Source organism: Urocampus carinirostris, chromosome 17, assembly GCF_059441175.1.
Source record: "Urocampus carinirostris isolate Australia breed hairy pipefish chromosome 17, RoL_Ucar_1.0, whole genome shotgun sequence".
NCBI classification, from domain to species: Eukaryota; Metazoa; Chordata; class Actinopteri; order Syngnathiformes; family Syngnathidae; genus Urocampus; species Urocampus carinirostris.
Genome location: NC_142365.1, coordinates 30,374,902 through 30,396,475, shown reverse-complemented (window position 1 = coordinate 30,396,475; position 21,574 = coordinate 30,374,902). Strand labels below are relative to the sequence as shown.

Below are 21,574 nucleotides of genomic sequence, written 5' to 3'. Positions count from 1 at the left end.
GAGGGGCAGTTGATAATGCCAAGGATTTTGCTATCAGCCAACATCAGCCCCAAGGCACACCTCCACCGCATTCTCATCATTGGTGCATTCATCAAGCATTTGGACCCACTAATAATGACACCCCCGCCCTGCCTAACCCCCGCCAATCCCCTGAAATGCGAGCTAATCAAGCTAAGATTGTCATGTCATGCCTTTAGGGGCTGTTTGAAATCAGAGGGTTCATCACACAACTGGACTAACGAAATGTCAATCCAGGTATCTGTCCACTGTGTTTTTAGCTATTGTTGCCACTAATGCGTTACAGTTGAACGCATTTGTGGAACAAAATTACTTTTCTCGAGAACGAGCACTGTAAAGTATTAGTAAGTCATTCCTGTGCAATAGACATATTTACAAGTCATTTATGTTTTTTCCGCATTGCAAAACAACAAAAATATTAACACCTTGTCATGGGCGGTTGCTTTTTTGTAATTATACGATATTTTTACTCAATTATCGTTTTTCTTTTCTATGGATAAGTAAAATAATACTATACTTCTTTTAAGTGTGATTTGTTTTATTCTAAAATTGTTTTACTCAAATTCTACTTTGAAATAGGGCTAAAAAAAATTGTGGCATTTAAGAACAATTAATGAGTGTAGGTGGGGAAAACTTAAATAATAAAATCTGTCTTTGGCACTGAATGAAAATAATTTGATAACTCTACTGTGGCGACTACATGAAGAGTTACTTGTTAAAAGCAGATAGTAAATTGCTTCTACGCCAACTGTATAGTTCTGCATTACTGATGTTGCCACATATGACCCTTGACCCGCCAATGAAAATAGATGGCTGTTTATGTCTACCTACCAAGTATAATTGAAAACAGTTGTGGTGGCTCTGTTTCGAGCACAAAGTTGAAGGATGCAGAATCTTTCCCCCTGCAAATTTTGCCCCGACCGTACTCGCCTCCAATCCACCTTTACAACTCTAAATAAAAAAATACTCAAATTAGGGGGTTAGCTTATATCCAAATATATGTGTGTGTATGTCATCAGTAGAAAATCGGAGAATGTATGTGGGGAGGGGTTCATGATTTATAGAGAAGCAACAAACCAGCACAATCAATAAAGCAAATGTAAACATTGAATTTGTCACGAACCAGGGCAGGAAACAGGAATGACAACCCAATAGCGTAACGTACTCACAGTTTATTAGGGAGAGGAGGAATGCGCGCACACTCGATCCGGGGATCGATGGTCGCGGAAGTGGATTGAAATCCGAACAAAAGGGTGGTAAAAATCAAACAGATCAGGCCGAAAATAAAACAGGATCAAACACAGGCAAATTCACAGAACTAGGCATTTCACACAGAGTTTAACAGGAGTTTAGCAGACGCTCTGACACCAGGCAACTCGCAAGACCGTGTTTAAGTAGTCCGGCAGCAATCTGTCAACGCGTTTCAGCTGGTATCAGTGGGCGGGGCCAGTTGGGTGCCATGGCAACCATGACAGAATTTATATTAAAAGTGTGCTGAATGTTGGTATTTTGGTTTTTATTTTCAAAATTTGTTTTACAATACAACATTACAGGAGAAAAAAAGAAAACATCTTGGACAGTACCCAGAAATGGAGAAGAAGATCTTCGAGTGGTTTGAAGCCCAGAGACAAAATGGATATAGAGTGTCTCGGTAAAGTGTTGGTTGCTAACTCTGTACAAGCCAAGAATTTTGAAGAGTTTACTGCTTCCACAGGTTTTTTGTAAGTGTTTTCTTTTATCTATTTTATTATATGACTATTTTCAAACAATTTTAGATGTTTGGCTTCTCTGCGAGTGAATACGGTAATTTGTAACTAGATAATTACTTTCAGGGTAATGCACTACCTTTTGGTGTAAGTAATCCAGGTTGGAACTGAGTTACATTTAAAATGAAGTAACTAGTAACTGTTACAAATTACTGTAATGCACCCAACACTGATTAAAACCTATACAAACACACACACACATAATATTCATTATTCTTTATACTATATTTTTTGCCAACTGGAGTGCAACCGTAATGATGTTGTCGTATTACAAGGATGATAAAGGTTATTTTGATTCTGATTTGCAGACACGTGGAGAAAAAAGGTCCCTTTTGATTTAATTTACAGAAAAGTTCAACTCATGGGAAAATTAAGGTCAAGAGAAGACAAATAAAATGGCAGCGAAGTGCGTCATCATGACTGACAAGCAGAACTTATTTGCCTGTCATATCACAGCAACACAACACAACCCTTACCCCCCCTCACCTGTTCAAGTACACTCCGATGACTCTCATGGATGAATCAATACTAATTAAATTGACATATCATTTTACCCCAGCAGAGGCACGGTAAGAAGAAATCATTTGATAAAAATATGCACAGTAAAAGTCACAGTAAGGTGTGCAAAATCTACAAACCCATGTAGAATTTTTTGGGATGAAAACCCATTTAATGCATTTCTAAATTACTCACCCCAGAAATATTCATAAAAAGGTGTGTGACAGGTGAAGTGTAAAATAATCACATTTGCGAAGTTGCAAGTTTATGAAATTAATCTGGCCTTTTTTGATATTGTAAAATGTATTGCACTACTTTTCATTGCATTTTTACGATACTCAATTTTTCAAGGCACTGCAGAATTACAGTATACAGTCCCATTTGTCTCTTTAAAGTCATAATTACGTGTTTGACTTGAAGTGCTATGTCTTATCTCGTAGCATACAATGTTTAAATAGGTTTTTATAAATGACAAATACAAATAATTCAATTCAATCATCTCTGATTATCAGATATTCTTTTATGTTTTTGTTTGTTTCTTCCAAGAAACATAAGTGCTTTGTCACAATATATTTTCCATACATGACAACCTTTTGACCTTAAAAATCGGTAAATGAAATCGTGCACTGTATTTTTTCGGGCGAGACATATTCGATGACCCCAGAATATTAAATAAAAGAAATCATGTTCTGTTTTTAAATAACAGATGAGGCCATTTTTTACCCAATCGTAATCTACACATTTTTTTATGCAATAGTAGGAGCTGAACGTAATTAACTAATCACATAGGTTTTAATATGTGTTGTATTTTACATATTACCCGAATTGCAATATTAATAAAGTAGTCCTTTTCATTCAAAACACACATTGGCTGTTAAGGCCTTTTCAACCCGGTACACTGAAATAAGTTTGGTTCAAAAATAGACAAATATTTTTCTAGAAAGACGACATAAAAATGTCAACTGTAAGAACGTAAGATCCCACTGCAAAAATGATCAATTCAAAGATCTTGTACATAATTTTGCCGATGAAGTTATTAATAATTTACTAGAAAATATCTGAAAAAGTTAGAATATAGTTTAAAAACAAAACAAAAAAAAAGACTCTTATACCCTGGCAGACTTTTTTTTCCTCATTTTAAATTGTTTGTTGTCATTTTGTTTGTTGTGAAACATGAAAAACAGGTTAAAAATACAATAAAATTGTGAGCCAAAAGGAAATGAAGAAGAATTTTATACTGTAATTTTTGGTGACTGTATAATCCAATCTTAAAAAAGAATCTTGCCGGTAATACATTTTCAAAGATTTTCAACAGACGTGTGCCTCAAGATTTTTTGACAAAAAGAAGTGTGCCTTGGATCAAAAAAGGTTGAAAAACCCTGCTTTATTGTCACGGTACATAAGCAAAAGTTATCTTATAATAAGCAATCACATACACTACTGTAGCACGGCGGCGCAGTGGTTAGCGCTTGTGCGGCACAGTTCATGTCATGGGAACCTGTCGTGGGTTCAAATCCAGCTCCAGACTTCCTGTGCGGAGTTTGTATGTTCACGCCGTGCTTGCGTGGGTTTCCTCCGGGCACTCCGGTTTCCTCCCACATTCCAAAAACATGCATTTCAGGTGAATTGGCCGGTCCAAATTGTCCCTAGGTGTGAATGAGCGAATGAGTTGTCTGTCCCTGTGTGCCCTGCGATTGGCTGGCAACCAGTTCAGGGTGTCCCCTGCCCACTGCCCGGAGATGGCTGGGATGGGCTCCAGTCCCCCCGCGACCCTAATGAGGATAAGCGGTACGGCTAATGAGATGAGATGAGATGAGATACACTACTGTTTATTTTTAAACGAAAGGACAGATTTCAAATCGACTTATTCTACATGTGAAGTGAAAGAGACCAGTAATCTCCCGATCAAATTAGAATTAACGGCCACAAAAATAGTTAAAAATGCATCACAACACATATGCTGTAAAAATATAAATGAAATAAACATTCAAAGACAAAGAAATACTCAGCTATTTGTGTTTTTAAGCATTTACCACTGAACACTTAAGTAAAATGTCAGCTACCACGTTAGCTCACCTTCTTCGTTGTTCGAACCACTTCAATTTTGTTCCGTCAAGCTCCAACTGCACCTCGCCAACTGACCAAGGGGCAGAATTATAGGTAGCCATAACTCAAGATTTTTGTTTTTGTTCAGGTAATATCCGGACACACAATGGTGGCTGGTTTCAGCTAAAGCTAGAGGGGGAAGATTCCCTCTGCCCAATCAGTTGTCAGCAGTGACTGATTTTACATTTTAGTCCCTGGGGCGTGTTTTATTACCGCGACTCAAGTCGTACAAAAAATGGTGGTGCCAGTTACCAAGAACCAGGTACTTTTTCATAATGGACAACCAAAACAGGGGAAACGGCAGGCTGAAACCGTGTAGTGGAAAAGCACAAGCTTCACAATAAATCATTGTCTGGAGTCAGGATTTTTTGTTCTTTAAATTTGAAAAAGCAGTATTTTGGGGGGAAAAAAAGTGACAGTCTTCTTTAAGAGGAGAAACGCAATAGTCTGATGTATAACGCAGTACTGTTGGCATGGAGGATTTTCTGTCCATCCCATGTAATAAAATTGCAGCTTTTCTTGGCATTACTATTTTATCTACAAAACTCTCTAAAGTCATGCTTTGCCTTTAGGGACACTTGGAAATGATACATTTCCTCCCACCACTGATTTTTCCATCCACCTCCCCATCATGCGAGGCGTTCGAGCACTTTCTGTAGCTGATGTACCAATAAGTCACGTGTCACCTTCAGGAACAATCCAAAATCACCAAACAGCCATTAGAAATAATAGCTTCATTTCTGAGAACGAAATGAATGAGATGTTAAAATTGTGAAAACAGTAAGTTTGATTGAGTATTTACAAAAAAACAGCACTATTTGATCTCTGATTAACCACGTTACAATCACCCCGCGCCCCCCAAAATATTTCCAAGGTGCAGAAAAAAAAGCTACGAAGCAGTGCTAAATGGCTGCTCCGTCTATCTCTCTCCCTCTTCATTGAGGAAATTTTCATTCATGCGATTTCCCTTCATTCATGCTGGAGGGAAGGGGTGTGGATGGAGGGGGGGGGGTCTTCGTGAGGGGCGTGCGGGGGCGTTGGTGCCACGTCCTTATCAATGGACTGTGACGTCAGCAAAGGCTGCAGCTAAGGATGGCGTATGGGGGGCGAGGGTGGTTGAGAGGGGGTGATGTAGTCACGTGGTTCCGCGGAGGGTATATACAATAAAGTTGCGCTGTCCGTGCTGAAAACATTCACTACAATACATTAGCCGCTCGCATTAAAGTGAAACCCCCTCCCTCTAAAAACATTGTTTTGGTTTTCATTTCAACACTTTAAGAGGGGAATTTTAAATGTCATCCACGAGCTGAGAAGAAAAAAACTGAGAAGAGCTTGAATTCTCTTAAGTCTTCGTGAGATTCAAATTTGAGGCTTCATTCTGAGTTTTCTTTTTTGCAACCCGCTCATCGCTTGTCCACCCCACCAGCCCCACACTATTGTGGGACCGCAGGTAAGTGATAACTTTCCTTATTTTCAGTTTCATTCATAAATTCGTTATTTTGGGGTCATTATTAACAAGGGTAATCACAGATTTTCATCAACACATCTTTAATTACACATTTTTTACTGAGGAGGAAAATAATTTTACAACTCATCAGTTCCACGTCATCTTACATCGTATGTTTCTTAATAACGTAATTTGAATATTAAACCAACGAAATCTGTGTCATTGTTTCCCTTTAACCCGCTCTGTTACGTGCCACATTGCGACGAATTAATCGCTTAAAAATAAATTGACGAAGCATATTTTCTCTTTTTTTTATTTTGGTTCCCCCAACCGCGTTGTTTATTTCAAATGACGAACCATTTAGAAAAAATAATTTCATTTTTATCTTATTAATATACTTCGATGACTTAGGAAAACGGGATAAGGAGCAAGAATGGAATAAGGATCTGTGGGTGTCATTTTTCGTTAAAGAAGATATACTACGATTTAAAAAAGAAAACAAGGCAACCCAAAATCATACTGCAGTTAAAAAAAGAGACTCATGCGCATTCCGACACAACGATTAGAACAAATTGTGCCCACCATGAAAATGATTACGAAGCTGTGATTTATTAATTGAATTTTTTATTTTTGTTTTTTATTTTTTGCTTCATGATGAAACCTACACTCCATCAGAGAGGCTAAATTCTGTGGGTGCATGGTTGTAGAGACCCTACAATAGACTGATAATTTTCTTTTTTCTCGGGAAGGGGGGAATGGGTATACTTGGGGGTGGATTAAAAAAAGAGGGATGCTAACTAACTGAAGCGTGCCCTGCAGCTTTTTATGCATGACTTGGTGCCGTCACTTTGCCTCACGGGACCTATGTAGGTTTCTGCATGATTGTTTTTTTTAACATATTTATTTTTCCTACAACGCTTTCGTGATAAATCGAGCCCCATTCTGTCTAAATAAAAATATGACTGGTGCGTGCGAACCCGTCATGGCTTTGTCGACTCACGGGAGGAAACGGATGAGGTGAGAGATGGATTTTAATTTTATTGGGATTTTTTTTCTCGAGCGAAAATGAAAATGTAAGGATCATTTGAATGTGATTTTTTTAATCGTGAAGATGATGCTTCTGCGCGCGCCAGGAGTGCGTTGCGCCAATTCTGTGCGTCACGAATATTTACCTCGTTCGGGAAACGATGCTTTAAATGTTTACAATAGTGCGTGAGAGGTTCATCGATAAAAACGAATTTTCAAGTTACCAAAGCATTTTTAGTTGAAATAAACGGAAATATATATATATATATATATATATATATATATATATATATATATATATATATATATATATATATATATATATATATATATATATATTGAGAACAATATTTTCGACTGTGCACGAACGAACAGAAGGAACAACAGCATCCTCCCAAGAGCAGTTGTCATCCTGTACTCCCATTAACAGCGTTCATGAGCACAATGTACTGTACAACTGCCATTAAGAATATGCACATACAGTAAATCCTATTTATCTATCTATCTATCTATCTATCTATCTATCTATCTATCTATCTATCTATCTATCTATCTATCTATCTATCTATCTATCTATCTATCTATCTATCTATCTATCTATCTATCTATCTATCTATCTATCTATCATCTTTATAATTTCTCTTACGTGCACTGAAAGGAGGAACCCTCCATTATTGTCATCTTATTGTATAATGACAATAAGGACAATTCATTCACTCATAATGCGATTTAAAATACTGAAATTGCCTCGTTGCTTTGAAATGCAAAATGATCTTTTAAAGGGACAGTGTGTATTATTCAACCAATCGATGTCGCTTGATGGTGTCGTATAGGGGTCACCAACCTATTTGAAGCTAAGAGCTTATTACTACTTTATTACTGATTAGCACGAAGGGCTTCCAATTTGATATGCATTTCTAAAATAACAAGTTATCATGTTATTGTTATACTGTTATTACATTATTATCAGTTTGTAATTATTAGAAGTAAGTATAAAATTGACTCGGTCCAACCCTAAATGCCCATCGGCACCACGTTGGAGTGCAGTGCAAGTGTTAAAAATCACAAGAAATAATACAAATTACAGAGACTTAAAGTGACCGAAATACACCGCTTTAATTTAGCCTTGCAGTTTTTAGGTTTTCGGGTACCCGTAGCAGCAAGATTGCGAACATATATGTCAGCTTCCTTTGGGGTAGGCCCATGTTATAAAAAAATGAATGTGCAATTTTTGACCTAAGAGTTTTTTTTAAAATGCACGCTTACATGATAGTTCATGCATTTCAGATTTTTTATGAAATAAATATAGTTTTTTGTTTTTTTTATGAATGAGGTTTTTCTTACCACCACCACCACTACTAAATAATATACGCCGTCCCTTTAAAAATAGAGGGATTTTATATTGAGTATCATTTTTTTTAAATTAATTCGGCCACTTCAGTTTAAGTGAAAAAAAAAACCTCCACGCTGATTTAGTTATTGTCTTGGCCTGCGTCTTGTGTGCAGGTGTTTTCATCTCCTGCCTGCTTGCCTTGAATGGTCATGAGCAGTCATCGCGCCCCTCCCTCAGCCCGCCTCATCCTATTGCTACTGCTCCCCGTCACTCTGTGGCTGGTCACCGAAGCTGCCCCAGCGAGGGCCCAACCAGGGAAAGGAGGCACGGAGGCGGGCGGGGTACCCTCGCAGATGGAGGAGACCGTGCTTATTCCGTCATCCTGGGACGATGGCGGGGATAACAACAGTACCTTGTCGTCACCAGTAGAACAGGATGTGCGTCTGGAGCCGAGAGCCGACCCGGTGCAAGTGCTGGCAGTCTTACTGAGGGCTTTGGACAGGACGGGGGACACAAGTCTGGAGGGGGATGTGAGACAAGAAGAGGCTGTGAGTCAGGAAGAGATGGTTAGGGAGGACAGAGCTGATGAGGTTCACCAAGATTCTGGGGAAGAGAGAAATCTCGGGCGGTCGTCTGAGAACCTTCCGGTGGTTGAAAGCTTAGCGACAGACGCTCCCCAAGGGGAGGACAGCTCCCTGCAGCGCAAAATCCGCGGTTACTTCCAGAACATTGATTTGGGCCTCCAAGACAATGAAATCCTCCCCCCTTTAAAGGGCTACAAAGCATACAACACGCAGTTGGCACGAGCTGGGAAAAAGCTCCACTGGCAGGGGAACCGAGCCTCCCCCAGTGAGGGCGGCAACTTTATGGACGACTTTGAGGACGAGGGCGGCGAGTTGGAGGAGGAATTAGAGGAGGAGGATGAGAGCCTGACTCACGTAGAAGAGGAGGCCAGAGCCCGAGCGGAAAAGCAGGAAGTGCTCCGGCAGCAGGAGGAGGCAGAGCAGGCCCGCGAGGAGGAGCAGCGCCTGGCCGATGTGGCCTCTGACATGTTGCTCCAGTACATGGGCCGCAAGCAGCAGGCTTTCCTCAAGCCGCGCCGGAAGAGCGACAACGCTGCCGAGGACAAGCGCTCTGAGGAAGTTCTCCTCCCCGAGCAGGACGAGGAAGACCTCGACCAGCAGATGATTGACCGGCTCATCGAAATCAGCAGCAAGCTGCACCTTCCGGCTGATGATGTCGTTGAGATCATAAGCGACGTGGAGGAGAAGAAGAAGAAGAGGAAAGAGCTCCGGCAGCGTCTTCCTGCCGCCGCCTCCTTGCCTGTCGTGCCCCGCTTCAGGCCCTTGGTGCCTCCGCCTCTGGCGGCGCCCCCCCTCTACCACTATACCGCCTCAAAGAATCCCAAGAAAGCCCTCTACAAAGCCCCTTACAAGACCTCCTACAAGTCCATGAAGAAGTGGCAAAAGGACAAAGGCAAGTTGCGCAAACAGGACTTCTGGTACCAGCCTCAAACCCCCCTTGACTACTGGTACAAACCCCAAAAACAGTTCCTAGCCTTCCCGTCCTACCCGTACTACCAGAAGCCATACCGGGCTTACTACCCGGTCTATTTCCCTTACCCCAAGCGGCAGTACTACGGAAAACCTCCGCCCACCCGAGACCAGGAGACACAAAACCTGGAACCGCAGGGAACCCGGCGCAGGCATAGGGGGCAGGGCAAAAACCGGGGGCAGGGGTGGAGGCAGACAACGGCACCCCGCATGCCGGATGCTCCTTACATATCAAACTATATCCTACCCCACCCACGGACCTTCCAGCCCCCGCCACCTCCCAAACCTCTGGTCCCGCCACGGAGTGGCAGGCGGCCCCCATTATACTTCCCACCAGCGGCGCTACGAGAGGAAGACTATGAGGAAGACGGCCTGGTGCCACAGCTGGACAGTGAGGAGGAGCTGGAAAACTTTATCGAGAGGATCTACATGAAGCGTAGAATGTACTGATTTAGTGGGTTTAGGGGTGAGCGACCCATGGGTGGAGGTTATTTCGCGTCTTTAGCGAGAGGCTAAAAAAGTCAATTGGACAGTCCAGGAATGCAATTCCAGTTTGTTTTAATCCACTCTTTTTATTTTATTGATGTTGTGGAGCAGGCTCAGAGGAGGGCACGAAACACGCAGGGGGTGGCGGATAAGCGCCTGAGGGTAGGGTGGATTTGCTCTGCACAACGCCATGTTTACATTGTGAACACAATGCGGCGTTTAGTCCGCCTCCATTCAGGTTTTCTACAGCGTCACAGGAACCATGTTTACAACATGTCTTTGTATGTTGCATTACACAACACACACAATGAACAAGCCTTTGGTTGTAACAGATATGTGCAGGTGCCTTTAAAATCTGGGGGAAGAAGAAGGGAGGTTGAGAAGAAAACCCAACATGCCCAGCAAAATCATCAGTGTTATATTAAACATTCAGAAGTGTGGAAATGAGTCTACAACAGGGGTGTCAAACTCAATTGACTTGGGGGTCGTCTGAGCTGGTTTTTGGGTCGAACTGGGTTTTCCACAAAAAAATTCTGTTAAAACGTTTCACTGTTTTCAAATATCGTTTTTTTCTCTTCCCTACACTAAAAAGATCTGAATATAAATACACTAAATATAAGTATGAAAATAAATCAATCAATCAGAAATAAAAAAATAAATAATCAGCTAGGGCTGCATTTCGGGAAAGTGTATATATTTAGTGCCTCAGAGTGATAAAAAATATGTCATCCGTGAAAAAAAAGAAAAGAATATTGATTGAAAGAATCAGCAAAAATACATGAACTATCCTATAAACATGCTTATTTTTTTAAAGAAATGCATATTCATTTGACATGACATGAAGCTCACCTAAAGGTAGCTGAAATCATTGTCTGACATCTTGCTGCTGCTTTTATTCTCTTTCTTTTCTTTTTTGGCTTTTATTTTCTTTCTATTTTCTGTTATTTTTCCTTTGTTTATTCCCTTCGTTCTTTTCTTCAATCCTTACTTAATTCTTTTCTTAATTTTTTTCCTTACTATTTGTTCTGACTTGTTTCCCTCCTTTTTTCTTTCTTTCTTGTTTGTTTTTTTCTCTTTGAGCATTTTTCCTTTTTCTTCTAACTTTTTTCCCTTTTTTTTGCAAAAGGCTGACCAAAAATGAAAAGAAAAACGACGCCTTATGGTCTCTTTGAGACTCTGTTGTGTTTTGTAGCATTCGTTTGAATTGCATGACAGAATACAGCAACATCTAGTGATCAAATCATACATACTGTCCCTTTAACTTTCAGATTAGGGGACGACCTCAAACTAGTATCCTTGAGGCTACAATTGGCCCATCAGCCACAAGATTGTGACCCCTAGTTTACAGATTTGACTGTTAATTTAACTATTTTCAGAGTGATAAACTGATCCTGCCCCAAAATGGTGTCAAAATATTCAATGCAACCCATAATAACATGTTTCTAGTGTCAATCTAACACTGGAGATTTTGCTGTGCAGCAGGTGCCACAAACACACATATCTGACATGTTTTTCCCCCTGAATTTTTGCCTTATGCATAAGTCTCATTGTGAAGCCCCCTGACCCCCCCAAAGCACAAATCACTTCCAGATCTGGTGGGGTGAGGTTTCAACATCATTCTCATGTTTTCGTTTAACATTACGTTGTGGTTTTATTGGGACCCTCATGTAATGTTTTCATTAATTGTTATATTTTTCACCACTAATGAACTATGAAAGGTTTCTGAATACAATCAATCCCCTGACAGTATTTTCCTAAATAAGTCATGATTGGGAGGACATTTATGTTGTACTGGGAAGTACAAAAAAGTGATTAGGAAGTCAGTTTATATTACTGTATTGTTTCACTCTATGGAGCACACCATAGAGGTTAGATCGGGCCTAGAAAAAATCCAGCCTGACCCAGGCTTGCAGGTATTAAAGGCCGACTGAGCCCGAATTCGACCAATTCACTTGATTCGCAGGATTGAGCCCGAAGCGAACCAGAATTTTCACATTTTATCCGGGAGGAATCGGGTAGAGGTTAGGTTACTTTGGCGGACTCCACCCCCTTGAATTCAGGGTCGTTCTCGGGCCGGGCTTTGTTTCGGGATTAAGATATTACCCCTAGCACAGCAGATTACAAGACACATGCCAAAAAAATAGTAAATGTGGCATATTTTTGATATAAGAAAGCCCATGGAAATAGACCTAAAGACCTACGGTTGGGTATTTTTTTTATTGTTAAAAAAAATCTAAATTAAAAGATTGAAACTAACAATATGATATTGGGTTTCACAAAAATTAATTTATTCATTCGCGAATGGTTACTGTGCTGTTCTCACATGAAGTATCCCTAGTGAACGACGTGCCCTTATAAGCAGAATTGTTTTTAGTTTCGGTTTATTCAAACAATGGACCCAACCATACCCTGAAATCGGCCACCAAAAAACTAACAACAAAGTACAAAAAAAAAACGTGTTCGCTTGGTAACTTCACAGACACATTCTAAACCAAGGGTCTTCAACTTTGTTTCAAGCTGAGATCTGCTTTATGTTACTAATTAGCGCAAAGGGCACCCGGTTTGATATGGATTTCTAAAACAGCCACTTAGCTAGATGGCTTACTACATAGCCAAAAACTTAGCTTGAGAGTTAGCTCGAACAGTAAACAGGTAAAAAAAAAATAAAAGGTAGCTAGATAGCTAGCTAAAGGAGTAAAAATTAAATTAAAGGGCCAGATAAAAGTTAGACAGCTAGCTGGAAATTAGGCTAAAATTTAGCTTGATAACCAGCAAAAAAATAAAACGTTAACAAGATAGCATACAAAATATGTAAAAAGCTAGCTAGATAGCTTGCTTGAATATAAAAGGTAGGGAGAGCACTACCTACAAAGCTAAAAAGGTAGCCAGATAGATAGCTAAAAAAACAGCACTATTTTTGCTCATTCGCTTTATATAAACAATAAATTGGAATTTAATTTGTTGTATTTCCTGTAAAACATATGTATCAAAATATCAATAAAAACATTTGTTTGATACATGAATAGATTCTCATTATATTCTCTTAGTTGATTGCTGAAAAATAATGATCAAATCTTAACTTATTTATTTTTGTCCATGAAGCCCATGACCTTCTAATATGACAAATGTAAATGGTCTTTTTATATAGTGCTTTTGCAGTCAGTTAAGACCTCCCTAAGCGCTTTACAATGTGCTGCACACTTACCCATTCACACACACTCACACACCGATAGCGGCGTCAGCCATGCAAGGCAACTACCTGCTTATTGGGGGAATTAAGGATTCAGTGTTTTGCCCAAGGACACTTCGACATATAACAGCCATACCTGACGCTGTATTAACTTATCATGTTGTATATACGTTGTTACTATGCTATTACCAGATTGATTGTTAAAGACTCAGTCAACCCCTAAAAAAAAGATTGTTACAAAATCACAATGACCCAGCACTAGGGCGCTATTTTCAAAACAGGCCTGCAGGCACTTCAGTTGTCCCTAGGCAGCACCCTGGCTCGTGGGCACCACGTTGGAAAGCCCTGTATTCAGCTGAACTAAGACATTATAAGACAAGAGTACGTAGTTTTATACAAAACATGACCATAAAAAAAAAATCTTCATTTCAAGTGATCAGAAAACGTTTCATACTTATGGACAATTCTTGTCCAAAGCAATAACAAAATAAGATTTACAATGAGCTGGTTAACCACAAGAGGGCACTCAAAGATCACTCTAATTGTTTTTCAAAGGTAGAAAAGTTAACACATGCAGTATTGCTAATTTCCGATTTTATCCACCATAATTTCCAGTATAGAAGACGCGCCGGATTATATGACGCACTTTCAAATTTCTAGCCTATCTGGGGTTTTTAGGGGCGCCCTATAATCCGGAAAAAATAAGTAATCGGTGAAAATGTATTTTGACAAATTAGCTCTCTTAAATCTGATTTAACCATCAAATACAAATGTCCAAGCTGCATTGTACAAGTATGCATAATTCTATTCTTGGATCGTCACAGGACATCGGCTAGTTAGTTTTTAAGAAGCGATAGTGCATTCGTAAATTTATACCAATAAAGGGAAGTTCAAACAAGTCTCTATCCATGTTGGAATTTTGAAGTGTAATATTTGACAACTAGATGTTGCTGTATGGCAAGGGTCTCCGACATGGTGCCCGCGGACAGATATCCTTTTAAGACAGTGCTTCTCAATCATTTTCTTTCAAACCACCCTCGGAAGAAGAAATTCTCTCGCGCCCCCCCAAAAAATGCATCTTTTTTAAATGCTCGATTTTGATGGTATCATGTCACCTCTGTCCATGCCAAATCTACGCCTTTTGGACACCTTTTCGCCACATAAATTCTCAAGTGTCTTATCACTGTGATTACGTTGTAATGTCTTTAAGTTACAGCTTAATTTATGTGGCTTCACGCCGTCTTCTGCGAACATTTTAACAGAGCAAGCACACCGCTCTTTGCCCATCTCCCTCCAAGGTCGCAGTGAAGTGCTACGTGAAGAGACTTTTGTTTTGTCGCTTTACCCCTTTTTTTTTCGTTAAATATTTTTTTCATGGGGTTACTTGAGAACCTTCATGCTTAATGCTTCTGCTCTGTGATTAATGCACTGTGTGGAGGCTAAATGTAAATAAAATACTCTGCCAATTAGCACGTCACTGTGCCCTAGTTTAGGGGACATACAACTGCACTTTATTTTGGGAAAGTAAAAAAAAGATCTACCATGAAGACAAACACGCCCCTCAGGGGATCCCGCCCAACTTTTTGAGAACCACTGCCCTAAGACCATCTGAGTAGCCTGCAGATTGGTTCTAAATACACATCAACGTTATTGTGATATCCCAGGAAGTTTGATCTCCAACTGGTATGTTTAGAGCTTAACTGAGCCTATTTAAACCTCTAATACTTACAATCTGTTAAAAACATAGTAATAAGATAGTGATGACATGTTATTTTAGAATTGCATATCAAACTGGTAGCACTTCGCTCTAATCAGGAACAAAAAGTGGCTCTCGGCTGTACCCCTGCTGAATGGTTTAGTGCAACAGAAAACAAGTTCTAAAAAAAGCATGAGAAAGAGTACAAAGTACACAGACTCAAAGTGACCAAAACGCACCAACTTTATTCTCGTTTGTTTTGCCCAACATTTTTGAGGTTTTTAGTTACCCGTAGCGGCAAGATGGCTGACAAATATGTCTGCCCCTTTTGGGTGACGCCCATGTTATGTACAATAGATGTCTTGACTTACGAGTATTTCATTTAAAAATGCATGCTTTTATGATAATCCATGTATTTTGCTCAGTATTTAAATAATTTACCACCAAGAGGCGCTAAATAGAACACACTGTCCCTTTAAGAAGAAATGTCCTGTTTTCAGCCACAGGGGGAAAAAAACGAAACAAAATTTCTTTCACAAAAGGGTGCCCTTGATTTTTCATTTTCCCTGTGACATTAAATGCGATCAAAACTTGGCAAAAAGGTTTTATAATTTTTAGGGTTTGATGTGATGTGTGAATACTGACGTGAGGGCCTTTTCATCACATTTTCTTTATAGACACTTTCATTTGATTGTAAACATTGCGATGTATCCGGGCGGGGTTAGCCTGGAGGTGAAAGAATACTCGCTTTGGTGACAAGACAGAGGAAAAGAACGCTGTTGTAGGTGCTAGTTGTTGTCATATTGTGCGTTTGTGTGCAACAAAAAGAGAAAAAAACGTTAATGATCGTAAATTCAAGTTTTACCGGATCCCAGCGGACACTCCTGATCAAAGGAAAAGAAGAGAGTTTTGCATTAACGCGAAAATTGAACCGAGGCACTCCTCAAAAATGCTCGGGTTAAGATAAATTTCTGATTGTTGCCAGCGAGTCCATATTACTTTTTTATCGGCAAAATATTTCGTTCTTTTCTTATCTTCAGCTAGCTGTGTAACCTAAATGCCAATGGTAGCCCTGTAAACACTGCGTGGGAGGAAAATAACAAGCATGCATTGCATACAATAAAAAACATAAATTAAAGAAATTGATAAAAAACAAATGCATGAATAATTAAATGTATCTAATAAATTATTTGGATTGTATGCCCAAAGGTTGTCCCACACAGTGTTTTCAGGGCTACCATTTGCATTTAGCCTTCATGCTACGGTTAGCTGAAGCTAAGAAAATTAAAAAAATACAAAACTTTGCCAATATAATAAGTAATATAGACTCGATAGCAACACTTATAAATGTTTAATTTCTCCTACCTTATATAAAGTGTACTCTGCAAACCCGAGCATTTTTGATGAGTGTAGCATATTTTCGCTTTAATGCACTAGTTTTTTTTTTTGCAGGATTGTCCGTTGGGATCTTGTAAAACCTCTCTCATTCTGATACACAAACACACAACATGACGAGAACAATCAGCTACGACAGCGTTCTTTTCCTTTCTTCTAACCAGCGCACATATTCTTTCTCCTCCAGCAAGTGACACAGGCTATGAAAGGGTCTATAAAGGAATACTTGAAGTCCGTCGCCACCACCGCTGCAACAGAAGTGAGCAGGTGGGAAGGAAGGGCAATTTTCTCTTGGAAGTTTTGGTTTTCCTGAAGAAATTCAGTGACAAGTTGGAGGCCAGGTGGGTGGGGTGTCTGTGTCAGGGATTGTGCTATTCTGAAAAAAAGAAAACGACACAAAAAAAAACAACGCATCAACATGCACGTCTTTCTACTTGCATCTTTGAAAAAAGAACAAAAAAATAATGAAAAAAAAAAAATAAAAGTGTGGAGAATTCAAGATGGCTGTTTTTCTTTTTTCATTAAAACTGTGAACGTAAAAAATATATCATGAAAAATAAATGAGGACGAAAGCCCGGTGACTCCATCTGTCTGGACAAGGAATTGTCGTTGTAGTCACCTTTAGCATTGTATGTACAGTGTAAAAATGAAGAAAAAAAAAAGACACACACAAAAAAATGCCAGTGTAATGTGTACATAACAGCATGATGATGACCACTAGTTTTGCTATATTATCCCCACAAAAAATACATTAAATAAAAGCTATTATTTTGTTAACTCTCGTGGCATGCGTTTTCTTTTGGGACACAATGCATGTCAGTGTACCTATTTTGACAAGAACCTGAAAGTGTGATAACTCAGCCATTTATAAACATTTTTTGACTTCCAACTACTCACAATATTAAGTGACTCCCAAAAGTCACCCTTTAGCCGTGACGCCCACACTCCACTCTTTAGCGGTGAAACGGACACTTCACCCTTTCGCAGTGACTCCCAAACCTCACCCTTTTTTCGGTGACGCCCACCTTTCCCCCTTAGGCGGTGATGTTCACACCTCACCCTTTAGCGGTAAAGCCTACACTCTACCCTTTTTCGGGGACACACACTTTAACCTTTTTTCGGCGACACCCACTCTTCACCCTTTAGTGGCGATGCCCCTAGTTCACCCTTTAGCAGCGACACCCACACTTCACCCTTTAGAGGTGACGCCCACACTTTACCTTTTAGCAGCCTCATGGTGTCCTCAGCTACGTCTGCTGCCTTATATCACACACAAGGCACACTGAACATAATATATACCTGAATGCCACAGGGGTTAAATGTATTTTTTTTAATTCTATGCTTTCGATGTCTGGTTTTAGGGGGATGGGAGGGATTGGAGATGAACAAAAATCAGGCAGGAGGAAGAAAGAAAAAGGAAGTAAGCAGGAAAGGAAGGAGGCGGTGATTGACGACGGTGATTTGTGCATGAGTCATACATCTGCACATTCTGCAGCACGACGAACGACGCGTGCGCGCGCGCGCGCACACACACACACGCACGCACACACACACACACACACACACACACACAGACACACACAGCGTATACTCGTCAATAGGCCAACCAGAGGACTGTGAATACTGAATTTCAGGAAAGGTGGTGAGAGTAGCCAAAAATTTACTCCAATAAAAGTACTGTTACTTTGGAATTATCTAACTCAAGTAGAAGTAAAAAGTACTCATCCAAATAATTACTTGAGTAAAAGTGAAAACTCATGTACTGAGTGACTGTAGCAACGTGTTATTTATCTATTTTTTAAACTATGATTCAATCCAATCATCAAAGCACATCCAATCAACAATAAATGTGACTTTCTCTCTCTCTCTCTCCCTCTCTCCCACTCTGTGTGTGTGTGTGTGTGTGTTTCTCTCTCTCCCCTTCCCCTTTCTTCTCCCTCTTAGGGCCCGGTCACACAGCCGTTTGCGTCTGTATCGCGGGTAAAATTTTGCGGGTTTTTTTTGCCTGTGGTTGCCCGCGATGAAAAATGCGCAAAATTGGCCAACCCGCTGTTCATCGGTGGTATGCCCGCAAAACAGACGCCGGCGACTGTTCCGCTTCCTCATCGCGTCATTTCCGCGTCATTTTCTCATGTGGACCACGGGTATAAAAGCTGCCGAGCCGGCGTTATGCCGAGAAATGCATCCTTGCCGAGATTTGCATCCCTTCGCTACTACAACCACTTTTACCTCGTTTTAGCTCACTTTTATATCAATTTTCGGGAATGTAATGGCGAACATATAACCAAAACCAGTTGGTCTTGCATTTGTTGGGAATGTAATACAACTTAAACCATTCCGTCTTTGTATTTGTTGTGAATGTAATCGAACGGTAATGCACGCCGTATACAAATCACTTTTGTGCAGGTAACTTGTTTATTTTGCCTTTTTCTATTCAAATCGCTCGTATTGAAACTGTTATGCACTCTACCATAAAGCTTATTTCTGCATAATAAGCTTTACGGTAGAAAGCATAACAGTTCTCAAAAGTGATTTATACACGGTGTGCATTACCGTTCAATTACGTTCACAACAAAAACAAAGACGGAATGGTTTAAGTTGTATTACATTCCCAACAAATGCAAGTCGAAGTGGATTTGGTTATATGTTCGCCATTACATTCCCTAAAAGTGAGATAAAACGAAGTAAAAGTGGTTGTAGTAGCGAGGGGATGCATTTCTCGGCATAACACCGGGCTGTAGAAATCATAACCGCTCAAGACACAGTACCGTGAAGATCAAGATATCAAGCTATGGCACCGAAGAAGCCAATATGTTATTATTGTAATAGTTTTTCATTTTTATTTTATTATCTTGTTATGAAATGAAAATAAATGTCAAGAAATAAAAATGGATTAAGACGAGGTCACTACGGTGACGGGGATCCATGTTCACCCCTTGACGTCTCGAGCACAACTGATGTGTGCTCGGCAAATCGCGCTGTATATACGCGGAGAAAGGCGTTTGACCGACACACGCGTAACATGCTAATTTCACGTAATAACACCACGATACAGGCACAGAACATGCTATAACCGTGCTCCACCCACGATTACCTGCTGAAATTTCGCGTCCTACCCACGTGTAACCACGCCCTGGCTGCAGGCATAGCACGTCGTTCCGCGTCATTTCCGCGTCATTACCTCGTGTGTACCACGTGTGCCGCCCGCGGTCAACACGTGGTCTAAAGTTTTGAGCAGCGCATAACTTTTTCGCGCGGCCAACCGCGTGTGAATTTCCGACTGCGAGTAAAGCACTGCTGTAGCTCGTCTATATGGCGATCTCAAAGCGTCCAACAGCGTCTGCTTCACGGGCTGAAATTTCTGGCCGTGATTCAGCCTCGATACGCCCGTGAAAGGCTGTGTGACCGGGCCCTAAACTTTTGAGCAGCGCAAAACTTTTTCGCGCTGCCAACCGCTTGTGAATTTCCGACCGCGTGTAAAGCACTGCTGTATCTCGTCTGTATGGCGATCTCAAAGCGTTCACTAGCATCCGCTTCACAGGCAGAAATTTCTGGCTGTGATTCAGCCTCGATACAGACGCAAACGGCTGTGTGACCGGGCCATTACAAAGGAACTCCGATGTACCTAGATTTCTGGGTTACTTTTAACACTCCTGTTGTACTAGGGTGAAAATGACCCGCCACTGAATTGGTAAAAGCCCAGTAAAATCCCCTCAAGTATATTTCAGTAAACTTGAAAGTGATTGGTCTCAACAGTAGAAATAATGACATTATGTTTTTAGTCACATTTCCATGTAAGGTGTTTTAAAAGTGCAAAAATGGTCTTTAAAATGAAGACAACTCAAAGTTTAAAAAAATAAATAAAAATAAATGACGATAATAATAATAATAATAATAATCATCATCATAATAATAATAATAATGGAAATCTTACTTTAACGCTAGTTTGCATGTTCTCCCCGTGCCTGGTGGGTTTCCTCCCGGCATTCCAGGCTTCCTTCAGGTTAATTGGCCGGTCTAAATTGTCCCTAGGTGTGGTTGTCTGTCTGTGTGCCCTGTGACTGGCTGGCAACCAGTTCAGGGTGTCCTCTGCCCAATGCCCAAGGACAGCTGGGATGGCCTCCAGCACCCCCGCGACTCAACTGATGATAAGTGGTGCGGATAATGGAAGGGTGGATGGATTACTTAGACCACCCCTTTAATTATTGGCAAAGGCAATAACGGGAGAATTGCATCTATGAATGACAAACAAAATGGCCTGGTATCGCTGGGCTGATAGAAGATTGGATTTGGCTGATTGGAGTGGTGGTTGGGCAGTATCCGTAGTATCCAATTTGGTTGTCAGAGGGCGTTAGAGACCCTACGAAAAAAGACAACACAAAAGCAGATTATTATCGACATTTTTTGTATTTATTGGTGGTGCTCAATACGAAACCTAGCTAAATACACTTATGGAGGCTTTAAGTACAACGGTGTACATTCTCACAAATATCGGTTCAGTTGTTTCTGAGCCCATAAGTCACACACACAAACACACACACACACACACACACACACACACACACACACACACACACACACACACACACACACGTACTGGTAATTTGGATCTCAGCTGATTTGATATTTTTCATAGTGTGATTTTTAATACAATTAAAATTTAATTTCATGATTTTTTTCATCTATTTCATGATAGTTCATATTATTAGCAGAAATAAATAGAGCTAAAACTGTTAAGCTTTTATTTATTGCATTGTATTTTTGTAAAACATTGTTTTTCTGGACAAAGGCTTGCGGGCACCCTCACGATCTGCAGAGGATTGAAGGGAACCGGAACAAAGTTATTTGTTCTACAATGAGTGTATTTATTTAATTGAAGTTTACGTCGCTGTCGGGTCAGTTTGTTGTCAGTGAGAGAAAATGGTACCTTAAACTTTTTGAGGTCACGTTAATTTGGCCACCATGAAATAGAAACCTGGACACGGCTTAAAAGTGTCCAGAATGGGTTCGTTCTGTCATAGGTTATGATCTTATATAGTCATCTGCAAAGATAGCCTGAA

At 40.3% G+C, this 21,574-nt stretch overlaps 1 protein-coding gene across 2 annotated transcripts; it reads left to right on the top strand.

Annotated features, from left to right (window-relative positions):
• Positions 1–5,567: 5,567 nt before the first annotated feature.
• On the top strand, positions 5,568–17,013 carry LOC148349766 (uncharacterized). 2 transcript variants are annotated; one of them, XM_088321750.1, is made up of 2 exons: positions 5,568–5,838; positions 8,368–17,013. In XM_088321750.1, exon 2 carries the CDS (start codon positions 8,398–8,400, stop codon positions 10,195–10,197), a length of 1,800 nt encoding a protein of 599 aa, XP_088177876.1. In that variant the 5' UTR covers positions 5,568–5,838; positions 8,368–8,397; the 3' UTR covers positions 10,198–17,013. The 2 variants fall into 2 exon arrangements, with proteins under 2 accessions (XP_088177876.1, XP_088177875.1); XM_088321749.1 differs by lacking the exon at positions 5,568–5,838 and adding an exon at positions 6,137–6,852.
• The last annotated feature ends 4,561 nt before the right edge of the window (positions 17,014–21,574 follow it).

What these genes read in the sequence shown, in the direction of transcription:
- LOC148349766 (XM_088321750.1), top strand. Translation starts at nt 8,398, where the DNA reads ATGGTCATGAGCAGTCATCGCGCCCCTCCCTCAGCCCGCCTCATCCTA.